Source organism: Lepus europaeus, chromosome 11, assembly GCF_033115175.1.
Source record: "Lepus europaeus isolate LE1 chromosome 11, mLepTim1.pri, whole genome shotgun sequence".
NCBI lineage: Eukaryota > Metazoa > Chordata > Mammalia > Lagomorpha > Leporidae > Lepus > Lepus europaeus.
Genome location: NC_084837.1, coordinates 65,434,194 through 65,450,318, shown reverse-complemented (window position 1 = coordinate 65,450,318; position 16,125 = coordinate 65,434,194). Strand labels below are relative to the sequence as shown.

At 44.8% G+C, this 16,125-nt stretch overlaps 2 protein-coding genes across 5 annotated transcripts in view; one reads left to right on the top strand and one right to left on the bottom strand.

Annotated features, from left to right (window-relative positions):
- TP53BP1 (tumor protein p53 binding protein 1) overlaps positions 1–16,125 on the top strand; it is a 94,725-nt gene that overhangs the window by 73,287 nt on the left and 5,313 nt on the right. For all 4 annotated transcript variants that reach the window (XM_062205772.1, XM_062205771.1, XM_062205770.1 and 1 more), the window contains 6 exons: positions 1,810–1,962; positions 8,790–9,061; positions 9,719–9,868; positions 10,172–10,602; positions 13,343–13,534; positions 14,250–14,465. In XM_062205772.1, the coding sequence (XP_062061756.1) occupies positions 1,810–1,962; positions 8,790–9,061; positions 9,719–9,868; positions 10,172–10,602; positions 13,343–13,534; positions 14,250–14,465 (1,414 nt within the window). The remainder of the gene's footprint in view (positions 1–1,809; positions 1,963–8,789; positions 9,062–9,718; positions 9,869–10,171; positions 10,603–13,342; positions 13,535–14,249; positions 14,466–16,125) is intronic.
- TUBGCP4 (tubulin gamma complex component 4) overlaps positions 11,991–16,125 on the bottom strand; it is a 49,502-nt gene continuing 45,367 nt past the window's right edge. Inside the window, exon 19 of the transcript XR_009867309.1 lies at positions 11,991–12,550. The gene's annotated coding sequence lies outside the window, so the exon portion shown is untranslated. The remainder of the gene's footprint in view (positions 12,551–16,125) is intronic.

The following is a 16,125-nucleotide window of genomic DNA, read 5'->3' as shown; positions in this document are numbered from 1 at the left end:
GTGATGCTGATGTTATGAAAAAACATGCTGGTGTTATTGAGAAACACGAGACTGAAATTCTAGCACATGTTATTGGCCATAGATAGGTAATAAGACTGGTGGGTTCAAAGAAGCTAATGATTAAAAGTAGGAAACGGGCCTTTTTTTTTTTTTTTTAAGATTTGTTTATTTATTTGAAAGAGTTACACAGAGAGAAAGAGAGGCAGAGAGAGAGAGTCTTCCATCTGCCGGTTCACTCCCCAGTTGGCTGCAGTAGCCAAAGCAGAGCTGATCTGAAGTTCCATGCAGATGCAGGGGCCCAAGGACTTGGGCCATCTTCTACTGCTTTCCCAGGCCATAGCGGAGAGCTGGATTAGAAGTGGAGCAGCCGGGACTCGAACCAGTGCCCATACGGGATGCCAGCAATGCAGGCGGTGGCTTTACCCACTACGCCACAGCACCAGCCCCCAAACAGGCCTTTTAAGATCTAATGTGCTAGGGGCTGGCACTGTGGCACAGCAGGTTAGTGCCCCTGGCTTCCCATATGGATGCTGGTTTGAGTCCTGGCTGTTTCACATCTGATCCAGCTCCCTGCTAACATGCCTGGGAATGCAGCTGAGGATGGCCCAAGTCCTTCGGCCCCTGCACCCATGTGGGAGATGCAGAAGAAGTTCCTGGCTCCTGCTTCAAACAGGCTCAGCTCAGGCCATTGTGGCCATTTGGGGAGTGAACTAGCAGGTGGAAGACCTCTAGTTCTGTCTCTCTCTGTATATAACTCTGTCTTTCAAATAAATAAAAATAAATCTTTTTAAAAAAATGTAAAGGAAGATCTAATGTGCTAATAAAAATTACCCAGATCTGAATAAAGCATGAACTTGGGGATCATCTATAAATAAAAAATTGTGAATAAGAAATAATGGATCTTGGGGCAACAATCTCATTGTTCATTTGAATAGTGATCTTATTTATTATTTTTCTGTAAATTAGAGACAATACATTTGAATTTTTTCTGAAGTATTTAAATTAGTTGCACTTGTCCAGAATTTTCCAGCATGTATTTTTTTAGTATAGTACCAGGCAACCATAATTTTCAGGAAATGGTCATTTAAAGTTTTTTGAATTAAATAGGCTAGTTTTTCTAAATAATATAATAGTTGTCATAAGAACATAAGGTCTTATTTAAAGTGACAATCTTTATAATAGAACTAGACACAAAATCTTAATTTGCTAATGTTTCTGCTTCTGGACACCAACTCAACTTTCTAGGTATAATTTATTCTTTAGAATATATACTTAATATTTCATATTTAACCCTAGGAGAAATCATTGTTCCAGGAATAAGTTGTTGTTTTCACTTACTAATGCAGGAAAAACAGACTGCACTGAGACTTAACAGATACATCATTCTGGTTTTATGTAAAGGACTAAAGAATGCTTTCCTTTTAAACTGAAAAGCTATTGGAAGTGTAAACTTGTATACTAATTGACAAGTCAGCATCGGAATCAGGATTACAGCCTAAAAATAATGTATTTTAGAGGTCAAAGGTCCACTTAATTATCTCAACGTATAAGTATGAGGTGCTGTGATTTTGATTAAAACAGAAATAGGTCATTTTAGGTCTTGCTAATAGTGACTTCTCGTAGCTTCTGGCTATACAGTTGATCTGCCCCTGCTCTTTTGTAGAGGTGAATAGAAGACAAGACTGCTTGGAAAATTCCATCACAATAGAACATGGAACCTCTGAGCTGGCCCTTTCATGGAAAAGCTGATTTGTGATTCTGGCAGTTAGCAGCGAGACCCATGCTTATGGTCTGTATTTTCTGTCCTAGGGAGAAGAAGAGTTTGAAATGCCTCAGCCTCCACATGGCCATGTCTTGCATCGCCACATGAGAACAATCCGTGAAGTGCGCACACTCGTCACTCGTGTCATCACAGATGTGTATTATGTGGATGGAACAGAAGTAGAAAGAAAAGTAACTGAGGTAGTAGATATGTGGGGTCCCTGTGCAAACTTCTGTGCCCCATTCCCCTTTCATGTACCACTAGCGCTAACACACTTTTCCCCTTCATCTTTTTATTAGAAAGATATAAGAACCGGATTAAAAGTGAGAGGTCCTGCATTCTGTCTTCCCAAACCGTGGGTTTGCTGTTTGACCATTGGTCAGTTATTTAACCAGTCTCATCTTGAAAACAAATTGATAAATCTTTCTCACGTATAAATACAAAAATTTACGTATTAGTTTAAATCCTTTAAAACTCAAATGAAGTTTAGAACTCACTGTTTAGATGCATGTTTCCTCATTGTGTTTTTTTTTTTTTTTTTAATGTATTTTCATGTCTACTCATTTTGTTCTTTCTTGGTCTTCATCCGTGTTTGTCATGGACCTGTTGGTAAGAGATGTACCTTTATTTTTTGGTGGGATTCATTGTAGACTACTTCTAATGTCATCGTATTACTGGCATTTGTTAACTATTGGTTAAATTGGACAGCATCATATGCTTTCTTTGGATATAATACTTGCTGAGATTCAGCGATATTTTCTAAAATTAAACATCATGTATGTTAAGTCCTTGGAACCATTTGATAAATTGATAAGAGGCGTCAGTATTTTCTTCCTGCTGTTCTTCCTTCTTTTTTTCCTTCCTTTACCTAAATACTCTTCTTTAATCCTGTCTGCTGGCAGTATAGGGAGAATTAAACTCCAGTATAGAGTTTTATTAAATGAAGCAAATTTATTCTTTTTAAAACATTTTTTAAAAAATATTTATTTATTTGGGGGCCAGCGCTGTGGGATAACAAGTAAAGCCACTGCTTGCAGTGCTGGCATCCCATGTGCGTGCAGGTTTGAGTCCCAGCTGCTCTGGTTCCAATCCAGCTCCCTGCTAATGCACCTGGGAAAGCAGCAGAGGACAGCCTGAGTGCTTGGGCCCATGCACCCACGTGGGAGATCCAGAAGAAGCTCCTGGCTTCGGATCAGCCTGGCTCTAGCATTGAGGCCATGTGGGAAGTGAACCAGCAGATGGAACTTTGTTCTCTCTGTCTGTCTGTCTCTTTCTGTCTCTAACTCTGCCTTTCAAATATATAAATAAATAATAATAAAATAAATATTTAAAAAAAAGCTTTTTTCTCACCATGGAGATTTTTTACCTCTCAGACTAGCTATACAGGGCTGCTGATTCCAAAAAGATACTTTAGAAAACACCATATGAAATATTAAATGAAGAATTTTATCCAACACTTAATATAATGCACCTGCCAGAGTTTAAAGTGGATTATAAAAGTTACGAAAGTTTTTCATGGATCTCTCCCTCTCCTCTATAACTCTGCCTGTCAAATAAATACATAAATCTTATATATATATATATATATATATATATATAAGTTTTTCATGAAGGTAAATTGTTTTCTCATAAAGCTGTTTTTGTAATTTTTCTAAACTAGTAAAAATAAAAAATCCACAAATAAAAAAAAATTTTTTTTTTTGACAGAGTGGATAGTGAGAGAGAGAGAGAGAGAGAGACAGAGAGAAAGGTCTTCCTTTTTGCCGTTGGTTCACCCTCCAAAGGCCGCTGCGGCTGGCTCATCGCGCTGATCCGAAGCCAGGAGCCAGGTGCTTCTCCTGGTCTCCCATGCGGGTGCAGGGCCCAAGCACTTGGGCCATCCTCCACTGCCTTCCCAGGCCATAGTAGAGAGCTGGTTTGGAAGAGGGGCAACCGCGATAGAATCCAGTGCCCTGACCGGGACTAGAACCCGGTGTGCCGGCGCCGCAAGGTGCAGGATTAGCCTGTTAAGCCACTGCGCCGGCCATAAAAATGTTTTTATTTTTATTTATTTTTTTATTTTTATTTTTTGACAGGCAGAGTGGATAGTGAGAGAGAGAGCGAAAGGTCTTCCTTTTTGCCGTTGGTTCACCCTCCAGTGGCCACTGCGGCCAGCTCATCGCGCTGATCCAAAGGCAGGAGCCAGGTGCTTCTGGTCTCCCATGCGGGTGCAGGGCCCAAGGACTTGGGCCATCCTCCACTGCCTTCCCGGGCCATAGCAGAGAGCTGGCCTGGAAGAGGGGCATCTGGGATAGAATCCGGCGCCCCAACCGGGACTAGAACCCGGTGTGCCGGTGCCGCAAGGCGGAGGATTAGCCTGTTAAGCTACGGCGCCGGCCAAAATGTTTTTAAATAAACAGTAAAAAAGATAATATTTTAAAAGAAATATTTCTGAGATTTGGTATTCAATAAAGAATAAATGACAATTTCTCAAGCTAATGTCAAATATTATGGGACATGAGGACCACAAAGCCTAAACAATAGGAATAGAGGCCGGTGCTGTGGTGTGGCAGATAAAGCTGCCATCTGCAGTGTTGGCATTCCATTTGGGTGCCAGTTCAAATCCTTGTAGTTCCACTCCTGACCCAGCTTTCTGCTGTGGCTTAGGAAAGTAGTGGAAGGTGGTCCAAGTCCTTGGGCCCCTGCACCCGTCAAGAAACCCGGAAGAAGTTCTTGGCTTCAGATTGGCCCAGCTCTGGCCATTGCAGCCATTTGGGGAGTGAACCAGTGGATAGAAGACCTCCCTCTTTCTCTCTGCCCCTCTGTAACTCTGCCTTTCAAATAAATAAATATTAAAAAAAAAGAAAAAGATTTACTTATTTATTTGAAAGAGTTACTGGACAAAAGGGAAGGAGGGAGGGAGAGAGAGAGAGAGAGAAAGAGATAGAGATCATTCATCAGCTGATTGACTTCCCAAATGGCCACAGTTGCCAGGGCTGGGCCCAGAACTTCATCTGATTCTCCCATGTGGGTGCAGGGACCCATATGCTTGGGCCATCCTGTGCTGCCCTCACAGGCACATTAGCAGGGAACTGGATCAGAAATGGAACAACTGGGACTTGAACTGGCTCTCATGGGAACTTAACCTGCTGCACTACAGTGCCAGCCCTTACTCTTGTTCTTCAGGCTATGTGGCCCCCATGTCCCATAATATTTGACATTAGTTTGAAAAACTGCCTTTACTCTAAAATACTAATTTATCTTCATTTTTTAGTGTTTATGTAAAAACAATTTTTTAAAGATTTATTTTTATTTATTTGAGAGAGAGGTAGAGACCCCCCTCTCCCCCCTCTCCCCTCTCTTAGGTGTTAGATATAATTCTTCATTTAATATTTCCTATGGTGTTTTTTAAAGTATCTTTCTAGAATCAGCAGTCCTTTTTAGCTAGTGTGAGGTGTAAAAAAGCTCCATGGTGAGAAAAAAGCTTTTTTTTAAAGATTTATTTTATTATTATTTATTTATATATTTGAAAATTCAGAGTTACAGAAACAGAGAGAACGAGGTTCCATCCGCTGGTTCACTCCTCAAATGGCCGCAACGGCTGGAGCTGGGCTGATCTGAAGCCAGGAGCTTCTTTTGGGTCTCCCGTATGGATGCAGGGGCCCAAGCACTTGGCCATCCTCTGCTGCTTTTCCAGGCACATTAGCACATAGCTGGATCAGAAGTGGAGCAGCCAGAACTTGAACCAGCACCCATGTGGGATGCCAGTGGTACAGGTGGTGGCTTTAACCTGCTAAACCACAACACCGACCCCTGAAAGTTTGAGAAATAGTAAATGCTGTTTAACCCCACTGCCGTCTCTGAGGAAATTCGCATATTACCACATTCAGTGGTACCAGAAATGTTCTTGTAAAGATAATCTGTTTTTTTCTGTTTAAGCATTTTCCAAGCTTATTTGACCATTAAACTTTTTTTCAAAACATTTAGTCTTTTTTTTTTTAAGATTTATTTATTATTTATGTGGAAGAGTTAGGGGGAGAGACACAGAGAGAGATCTTCCATCTACTGGTTCACTCCCCAATGGCCACAATGCCTGAAGCTGGGCCAGGCTGAAGCCAGGAGCCAGGAGCTTCTTTCCAGTCTCTCATGTGGGTGCAGAGGCCCAAGTACTTGGCAGTCTTCTGCTGCTCTCCCATGTGCATTGGCTTGGAGCTGGATTGGAAGTGGAGCAGTTAGTTCCTGGCACCCATATGGGATGCTGGCACTGCCGGTGGCGGCTTTGCCTGCTATGCCACAGCGCCAGGCTCTAAACTTAAGATTTATTTAAAAATGAATTATAGAGTTAAGAGAGTAAGAGAGAGAGAGCTTCTGGTTTACTCCCCAGATGGCTACAATGTCCAGGGCTGGGCCAGGCTGAAGCCAAGAGCCACGAGCTTCTTCCAGGTCTTCCTTGTAGGGGATTTCGATGCAGTCTTTTTAGATGAGAGAGAAGAACGATTTGAGTTGGATGTTGAAGGTTTTAAGTTTTGAGAATTGAAGAATAAGGGCTCGGTAAGCAAAGGCAGAGAGGCAGAAAACAGAGTATGCAGGAGAGAGCAGTCTGGTTGGTGGGCAGTACTTTTAAAGATTTTATTCATTTCCTTACCAGCAGCTTCTTTAGATTTTTACTACATTCCTAGCACCATGGCAGACACTGGTACTAGGAAGCCAAAAGGACAGTGTACCTATTCTCTAGTGGTTTACAGTGGGCATGTAGTTGGTCCAGAATGAGTTGATTGCTGAAGCAGAGGTGTGGGAAGAAGTGCTACAAAGAAGGCATGAGCCTCAACGCCTACCTGAGGGAGGCTAAAAAACCGCACAGCAGATACAGTGCTCACATACCACTGGGGTGCCCGAGAGGATATTGTAGGCAGAATGAAAAGGAGACATGGAGACAGGCCTGGGGCAGGGTAAGGAATGGTGACAAGAGGCTGTTAAGGTTGGTAAGGGCCTGGAGCACAAAGGGCTTTCTATACCACAGAAGAGTTCAGATTTTTGTCCTCTGTGTGATGAGGAGCCTTCAAAGAATTGTTTGGGGAAGAAGTGACATACTTAGATGTGCATGTCGGAGAGGTCAGTCGGCAGGGCAACAGTGCATTATAGTGGCTTGGGATTAGAGGGCTGGTTCAGGTAAGAGGTAATGATGGTCAGGTTATGATGGTGGCAGTGGAGGCTGACAGGAGAGAAAACGATGTAAGAAATATATAGAAGGTAAAATTGATAGTGCTGGTGAATTCCTGAATATGGGGTTTTAGGGAGAGGGAAGAATCTGAATATATTCCTGGGCGTTGGACTGGGCAGCTGGGTAGTAGATAATACATGGACTGAGTTGGAGACCATAAATAGGACACTGGTTTGAGGAGGATCTTTTGTTTCAATAAACATTGAGGGCCTTGTTTGTGGCAGATCCTGTGATACATTTTGGGACTATATCCAGGAACGATGTTTAAGGTCTTCAGTGTGGCCTCTAGGGGAGACACACAGGAAAGAAAACAAGTAAACAAATAGATCTTCACAAGCTAACTTGGAGTGTGCTTTCATTATGAGAGTAGTAGCTTTGACTGCTGGGCAGTTCCAAAGGCAGTCCCAGTTTTCTAGGCAGGCCTTGTCCTTGCATGCTTCTCATGTCCGTGAGAGAAAACTGACTCAAGTTTTGGGCTTATGAGATGTGCTTTGGTCAGCTGTCCATGGCAGACTGTGCTAACTTGTAACTTGGATCCAGCTAGGTAGGGCATGTTAATGTTACCAAGATTTTGGAGGCGGTGCAGTTACTGGGAAATGACTCTGAACACAGCTGGGGCTAAGGTGCAGTAAAGGAAAGTTGTGGGGATTAGATTAGGAAACTTGGAAGTTGCTGTATGAGTCGTCTGGTGCATGTGAGCCACTAAGAATGAAGACAGAAGCAGGAATGAGAGGCCTGTGAATCAGGAGTTAATATTTTGATGCATCAGAGAACAATTGGAAGAGTATTAGTGGATGACAACAAGGAGAGCAGAGAAGATGGTTTAAGAGGATGGAAAATAGTGGTTTGTTAGCAGCAGGAGGTGGGGAGACAGAAATGCTCTGTAAATGGTACTGGGCCTCAAGGAGATCCTCACTGCAAAACTGTTGGTTTTGAGGGTTTGGTGGAAAGAAAGCAATCTCTTCCAGAGAGAACTGCAGGGGGATGGGAGATGTAGTAAAAGGATTCACTCCTTGAGGGAAAGGAAATAAGAGTGAATCGTAGGTTGAGTTTGGGATGTGTTGAGTTTCAGGTGTCTGTGGTACACCCAAGGGGAAGAGTTCAGTCGGCATTTGAATCTTGGAGTTTGGCCTGAGTAGGCACTGTTTTGTTGGTAGACAGACGGGATGCAGATAAAAGTGAGAAAAGACATGAGAGCAGAGTCCTGGGAAGTGCCAGTCTTAAAGGAATAGGCTAAGTGTAATTCCAAAGTAAGCACGAACAGCAGCAATCAAAATGGTAGAGTGAAAGGAAGAGAAAATGATTTTAAGTATTTTAAAGGAGGAGATATTTTTAAGAAGGGAGAAGTCAGAAGCAATCATTTAAGCATCTTACAGTATTGTCTACTGTACTGGAAAATAATATAACATTAAAAAAAGGTTCCAGTAATGAAGTCTGTGGAAAACCACTCATTTTCTCCTTTGATCTCATTATCTCACCTATCCGCTCACCTGTTTCTGGGTTCGCATATTCTTGGTGGCCAGAGGTTGTGAACTTGTCGTAGAAAAATAATTAACCTAGCTCTCTTTCTTCCCAGTCGAGTGCCATCTTTATTGAAATACAATGTCCTAGTATAACAGATCTTAAATGTTCACTCAGTGACTTTTGACAATTTTATGTAACCATTACTCAAAACAGATAGAGAACATTTCCATTATTGCAAAACGTTTCCTCCTGTTTGCTACCTTTCTGTAGTAAAATTTCTTGCTGTCTCTAGTGTTTTCCAGCCATCACCTTACTTTTATGTTATTGTGGCTTTTTTAAGCTGTATCCATTTCTTCCTTACAGGAAACTGAAGAGCCAATTGTAGAGTGTCAGGAGTGTGAAACTGAAGTGTCCCCTTCCCAGACTGGGGGCTCCTCAGGTGACCTGGGGGATATCAGCTCCTTCTCCTCCAAGGCGTCCAGCTTACACCGCACGTCAAGTGGGACGAGTCTCTCAGCCATGCACAGCAGTGGCAGCTCAGGGAGAGGAGCCGGACCACTCAAAGGGAAAACCAGCGGGACAGAACCCGCAGATTTTGCCTTACCCAGCTCCCGAGGAGGCCCAGGAAAACTGAGGTGCAGACAGGGTCTCCAGAGAGAGCCACAGCAGGGGCAGGGTTGCTGACATTTTAATATCACAGGAAAAGGGGAGTAATGGGAAATCCCTTATTACTGACCTAGGATAAATCAACTCCTCTTCCTCCCCAGTTTGCTCCTCTCCTATTTTGGGTTCACGTGGGAGGTAGGGTGGGGCCCTGTGGGAAGATGGGGTTGGCAAGGAAGCCCCTGAGAAAATGTAAAAAAACAGGTGAGGGGACTCTGGGCATGCCGAGTGCATGCTCCAGGCTCCCCGGTATTGTGCAGCCTACACGTTTTAGTTGGGAGTACAGGACATTTGGGGTCGTGGCCCCAGCTTGATGCATCCCCTGCTTTTTGTTATCTTTGCAGGTTTCCAGAGCCTGAAGTAGAGAAGGCAGGGCAGAAGTGGGTGTGCTGTTTTTGAGGGCAGCAGTAGAAAGCTTTGTGAGGAGGGAACAGACTGTCACAGAGGAGGATGTCCTTTACTTGCTATCCCATATTCCCCACTCCCTGGCTGAGATTTTGGTGGTGGGTTTATGAGCCAGCTCCCTGCTGCCCTGGATCCCCAGCACATGTAGGGTAGGGCCAAGGGGAGACTGTGAAGAAGGGGTCCAGTGGCAGGTGCTATCAGACTAACTTGTCTTCATTCTCTAGTCCTAGAAAAGGGGTCAGTCAGACAGGGGCGCCAGTGTGTGAGGAGGATGGTGATGCAGGCCTTGGCATCAGACAGGGAGGGAAGGCTCCAGTCACGCCTCGTGGGCGCGGGCGAAGGGGCCGCCCGCCTTCTCGGACCACTGGAACCAGGTACCCGGGTAGTGTGAGATACACTTAGTCTGTGACTTGTTCAGAAAAAATAAAAAAGGGAGTAGAAAGAAGAGATGGGAGTAGAGAGTATGTGGGGTGTCAGGAGGGAGAAGAGGGGCCCAGTTGACTGGGGAGTGGGCAGGGATCAGAGTGAGGCGCCTGAGAGACCAGGCTCTTGCCTGTGATGGGGTTAATCAAGAATGGGCTAAAGAGTCCCATGGACAGTAGAGTGGGGAAATTGGTAGATAGGTACTTATAGCTGCTGCTTCTCACTGCCTTCTCCTGTCTCTTATCTCCCTTTAGAGAAACAGCTGTGCCTGGCCCCTTGGGCATAGAGGACATTTCACCCAGCATGTCACCGGATGATAAATCCTTCACCCGAATCATGCCCCGAGTGCCAGACTCCAGCAGACGAGCAGATGTGGGCACTGGTGCTTTGCGTCGTAGTGACTCTCCAGAAATTCCTTTCCAGGCTGCTGCTGGCTCCTCTGATGGCTTAGATACCTCCTCTCCAGGGAACAGCTTTGTAGGGCTTCGTGTCGTAGCCAAATGGTCATCCAATGGCTATTTTTACTCTGGGAAAATCACACGAGATGTTGGAGCTGGGAAGTATAAATTGCTCTTTGATGATGGGTACGAGTGTGATGTATTGGGCAAAGACATTCTCTTGTGCGACCCCATCCCACTGGACACAGAAGTGACAGCACTTTCAGAAGATGAGTATTTCAGTGCAGGTAATATAAAGAGCAGTCTCTAGAGACTTACTGTGTTCTCTGTTACTTCTGTTCTCTCTCTCTCTATCAAGACATGCACGCCAGCCTGAGGGGCTTTTCTGGACTCTCTAATGTCAGAAAGTCCATTTCTACAACACTGGTTCCTCTTGCCACTGGCTCTCTTGTTCATTTGTTGTTTGCTTGCCTTGTAATAAACTTATTCTGGAATAATTTAGTTTAACAAAAAATTGCCAAGCTTCCACCCAGCTTTCCCTATTATTCATGCCTCACGTTGATATGGTACATTTGTCAAAACTAAGAAACCAGTCTTTTTACATTACTGTTAATTGTACTCCAGATTTTGTTTGGATCTCAAAGTCCTTCTGTTTCAGGACCCAGTCCGGAGTACCACAGTGCATTTAGTCATCACGTGTCCTTTGGTCTTCTTTGACTTGTGGCAGTTTCTGAGTCTTTTGTTTCTATGACCGTGACAGATTTGAGGAGTACTGGACAGGTATTTTGTGTAATGTCCTTACGTCTGGGTGTGTCTGCTTTCTCATTAGACTGTGGTTTTGGGTTTTTAAAAAGTACATCACGAGATGAAGAACCCTTTCCACTGTAGCAAATGGTGGCCAGGAGAGAGAATGACATCTGCATGACACTACTCATGATGCTTATCTTTATACTGGTTAAGGTGGTATTTTTAAGATTTCTCTCTAAGGTTGGTGTTTTTTCCCTTTCCGTATTCTGTTGTCTCACTGCTGACCTTTAAACTTACCATACTCTTTGATGGCAACTCAGTAGGTGAGTGTGGCAGATACAGTGAGACATTTTAGCTTAGGAGGAAGTTGTTCGTGCTGTCTTTGTATACCTGCACATCCGCCACTTAATGTGTGGTTGAAAGAACAGTGGCTTTCTCATTTTTAAATAGTCTGTATTGGTGATAGTGAGGGGTTTGTGTTTGTCATTACTGTTCCACGTTCTAATCTTACCTCCTTTCTATGAACTTACTTGAAGATTCCTATTTGTATTGTTTATCATTTTTAAATGTCCTTTTTGGGACTTGTTTGGAACATGAGTTGTGGTAACGTGCAGACAGGCCTTTCTACTAAAGTCTCTCCAGCTCTCTTGTGCTTGGAATCCTTAGAGTAGCTGCTGTTGGCCCTTTCTTTCGAGTGTTAAATAGGCACCTCCACCTTCTAGTTCTGGTAACACTATTAGCTGGATATGGCTCTGTTAGAAGTAGCACATGGATTGGGATCTCTTACGGGCTGTGACCTATAGTTTTGTGTGTCACATGCATTTGCTCTTTTGTTTGTTTTAAAGATTTATTTATTTGAAAGTCAGAGAGCAAGAATGAGAGACCGAAAGATTGTGCTTCCATCTGCTGGTTCACTCCCCAAATGGCCCTAATACCCAGTGCTGAACCAGGCCAAAGCCAGGTGCTTCATACAGGTCTCCCACATGGGTGACAGGGGCCCAAACACTTGGGCCATCCTCTGCTGTTTTTCCCAGGCCATTTGCAGGAGCTGAATTGGAAGTGGAGCAGTTAAGACTTGAACCAGTGCCCATATGGGATGTGGGAGTCGCAGGCAGTGGCTTTATCTGCTGTGCCACTCTCAGAAGTACACGCTTAGCCCTTTTAAGACAAAGATAGAGAGCTTGGTATCCAGAGTGAATCCTGACATCAAAGGATAGGGATTTTGTGTAGCACTTATTAACGCTGTCTCCTAATGTCAGCGCTAGACTGCTTCTAGTTCTGGCAGCTCTTCGTTAGTGTGAATGGGATCCTTGGCCTTGGGCTTCTTTGTGCTTTGGCGATGGTCTTTGCGGTTTAGTTTGGTGCAAGTAGATGAAACAACCAGCAGAGGGAATGAGTGATTCTGTGGCAAAAACAGGAAACCGAGGCCTGCTTTTTCTCTGTATTCTTTTCCTTGGTGGGATGGTTTTCTTTTTAGTCAAGCACAGGCTGTTGGGAGAGAACAAAAGAACAAAACTGACCTTTCCGTGTATAGGAACGATACAGGTATTCAAAGGTATGTCTTGTTCTTGGATTGTAAATGTGTGTGTGTGTAGATGCTATAAAGTGTTCATTCCTAGATAGCAGCGAAGGAGAGTTCTCTCAGTTCGGAAACAGGTCTTGCCCAAGGTCACCTAGCTTGTCAGCACATTTAGTCCTTGGCTCAGTACTCCTGAATGCTAGCCCAGTGTCCTTTTGTGCCCCACACTGTGTGTCTTCTGGCCCAGAGCCATTACATTCCAGGTGTAAAGGGCAGGCATGCAGATGGTAGGAAAGGTGAGGCAAGCGAGACGTGATTTGGTTTTTCTCCCTTTCTTTGCTGTGTGTCAGAAACACACTGCTGTTTTTAAAATGCTGTCATCTTTCACCTATAGCCTGACTTATCACTCAGCCTCCAGAGAAGCCACTACAGAAAGGAGCAGTAAGTTACCATGGGGTCATTCAGAAACCATGTGCCATATTCACTTCGAGGGAACCGTCTGAACCATTAACAGTGCAAAATGGCTGGCATGGGGAAATTTTATAATTTAAGGTCACTTTCTGTTGTGAAACAGTGTTTATCCTAATGCCAGAGTGCTAGCCACTTATACCCTGACTGTTGTTACTATTGGATTGATAGCTAGAATTCTTTTGGGTCCTCGCTTGAGTTCTCTGTTGCTTTCTCCGAATTCCTAACTCACGCTGGCCTTGCCGAGCCCTTGTGAGACCACCAGCAGGTTTCTCTCTGCTTTTTCCTCTCAGGAGTGGTGAAAGGGCATAGGAAGGAGTCCGGGGAGCTGTACTACAGCATTGAGAAGGAAGGCCAAAGGAAGTGGTATAAGCGAATGGCTGTCATCCTGTCCTTGGAACAAGGAAACAGACTGAGAGAACAGTATGGGCTTGGCCCATACGAGGCAGTAACACCTCTCACAAAAGCAGCAGATATAAGCTTAGGTAAGACCTTTGCTTCCTGAACAGCTGCCTTTGGGCCCTGCTCTGTTCAGAGTGGGAGGAGCTATTTCTGGAACAATCAGTGATGCTTCCCTCACACCTGTTTTTCCCATGTGTGGCTTATCAGGTGGTGATAAGCTGTCACTTTCAAGAGCTGTTGCTTTATCTGTTTCCTTCTGCGTACCAAAGAGTACATCCTTAGTGTTTTTCTGGCTTCCGCAGTTCTTTTTTTCAAGATTTGTTTATTTGAAAATCAGAGTTACACAGAGAGAGAGGTCTTCCATCTGCTGGTTCACTCCCCAGTTGACTGCAACGGCCAGAGTTGCGCCAATCCGAAGCCAGGGGCCAGAAACTTCTTCCGGGTCTCCCATGTGGGTGCAGGGGCCATCTTCTGCTTTCCCAGGCCATATCAGAGAGCTGGACTGGAAGTGGAGCAGCCAGGTCTTGAACCGGCGCCCATATGGGATGCTGGCGCTTCAGGCCAGGGCGTTAACCCTATGTGCCACAGTGCCGGCCCCTCTCAGTTCTTCAGGGGACAGAGACATTTCAGGGATGGCAAAGACTGGAACAGAAAATGATAGCCTTAAAGAGCCTTCCTGCCCCTGTGAGAGGCAGAGAAAAGGGCACTGTGGTATCTAAATCAGGCTTCGCCCAGCTTCTTGGGGTTCAGGGCTTCAGACCATGGGATGTGACCAACCTTTGGCTTGTTCCAATGTAGACAATTTGGTGGAAGGAAAGCGGAAACGGCGCAGTAACATCAGCTCCCCAGCTACCCCCACTGCGTCCAGCAGCAGCGGCACAACGCCTGCCCGTAAGATCACAGAAAGTCCTCGGGCCTCTGTGGGAGTTCCCGCAGGCAAAAGAAAACTTATTGCTTCTGAAGAGGAACGGTCCCCTGCCAAGCGAGGCCGCAAGTCTGCTGCCGTGAAGCCCGGTGAGTGCCTCTTTCTGCCTCGTTCTGCCCTGACCTCTGCAGCACTCAGGGTCAGCTGCTGGGAGGATGGAGCCTAACACAGGGCAGTGGCCTCTCAGGCCTGGCTGTAAAGTCCTGTGCGCTACCAAGCCCACAGCAGGTGCTCAGAGGCACCTTGCTCCCTCTGTTCTTTGAGCAGAGCGGGGGATAAGAGGCCAGGCCTCGATCACAGACATTCGTTGACTCCAGTGTTACCACAGAAGGGGAGGAGAATTGGAGGCAGATTCAAACTACGTGAATTTGTCTTAGGCCTCTTCCTGGGCCCGGTGCCATCCTTGTTTCCTGGCCTCGGCCCCCTCTCCCTTGTGCTCAGGTCCCTTTGGCTTTCTATTTCCCACGAGAAGATTGTAGCTTAGCCTGGGTTACCCCTGTTCCTATTCCAGCCCTTTCCAGTCTCTCATTTTCAGTACTCAGACTGGAGTAGGATCTGTCTGCTGCTTGTTGGCTCAGACCCAGCTGCCCGGGTTCTGAGACAGAGGGCAGGTGATTTGGTCTGTGTCCTGTGGAACTCCTGCAGGCTGGTGACCTGATAATGAGTCCATCGTCTTGGCACCTGAGCTCCTGTGTTTCCTGTGTGTTTGAATTTTGTTATTTCCTTATTCCACCTGCCACTGCTATTGTGATATTTAAAAACAGCCACTTGAATTCTTGTGAGGCATGGAGCCAACCACGTCATATGTCTTATCTGATATACGTAAAATCCTTTGAAGTATAGGTGCCTGGATTTGTTATCCATTGAAGAATCTGAGGCGCAGAAAGGTGGCTTTTGATTCAAATTTTGAACTCCAGCCTTGTACATGACATATTGTACATATTACGTTATTTTGCCTCTGAGACTGTTTTTTTTTTTTTCCTGAGACTGTTCTTTTGCTGGTTATTGTAGGGAGGCATGCATGACCTGTCTGTCATCTTAGCCTCCTAATGAACCTACGATTCAGCTTCTCCAGGCCAGGTATCCTGTTTCCTTTTCAAGGACTTATGGGGCACTTCTAGCATGGGTGTTCTGGGAGTCCTGGACTAGCTGGTTCACTTCCCTAACCAGGTGTTGGAAACTGGGACGCGGAGGCAGGCTATTTTGATGTGGCTCCAACTATCTGTAAAAACACTTTATTACCAAGCATTCTTTGTGCCATTCTGGTGAGGGTTAGAAATGGGATAGGAAGATCTGCTGGGGACATTTCTTGGTAATAAAGATGTATGTGTATGTGTGTGTGTGTGTTTTAAGGCTCTTCAAAATAGCCCATAGCCTATGGGGAATCAGAGAATGGGGCAGAGAAAGTGGGCTGAAGATACCCAGACACTTTGCATTGTTTGCCTATTTTTTGTATTAGAACCACTTCTTTCTTCAGATGATCTCAGAAATACTTAGTTGGCTAAACAGAAACAGTACTAGTTAATTTTCATTTATGAAAACAATGTCACGGATGTATAAAACTTAAATATGTAAATTTCTCTTCATTATAAATTTAGTCCTGGGTTATTGGCCATTTATAATATTGGGCATAGGAATGGTCTTTGGTTCCTAGCTCAGAAAAGTTCATCAGGACATTGCCTGTCCCTCAGGTCATACTTGGGCCAGGGCCTCTGCCCAGGCAATGGTCTTCTCTTGTAACTGTGCCTC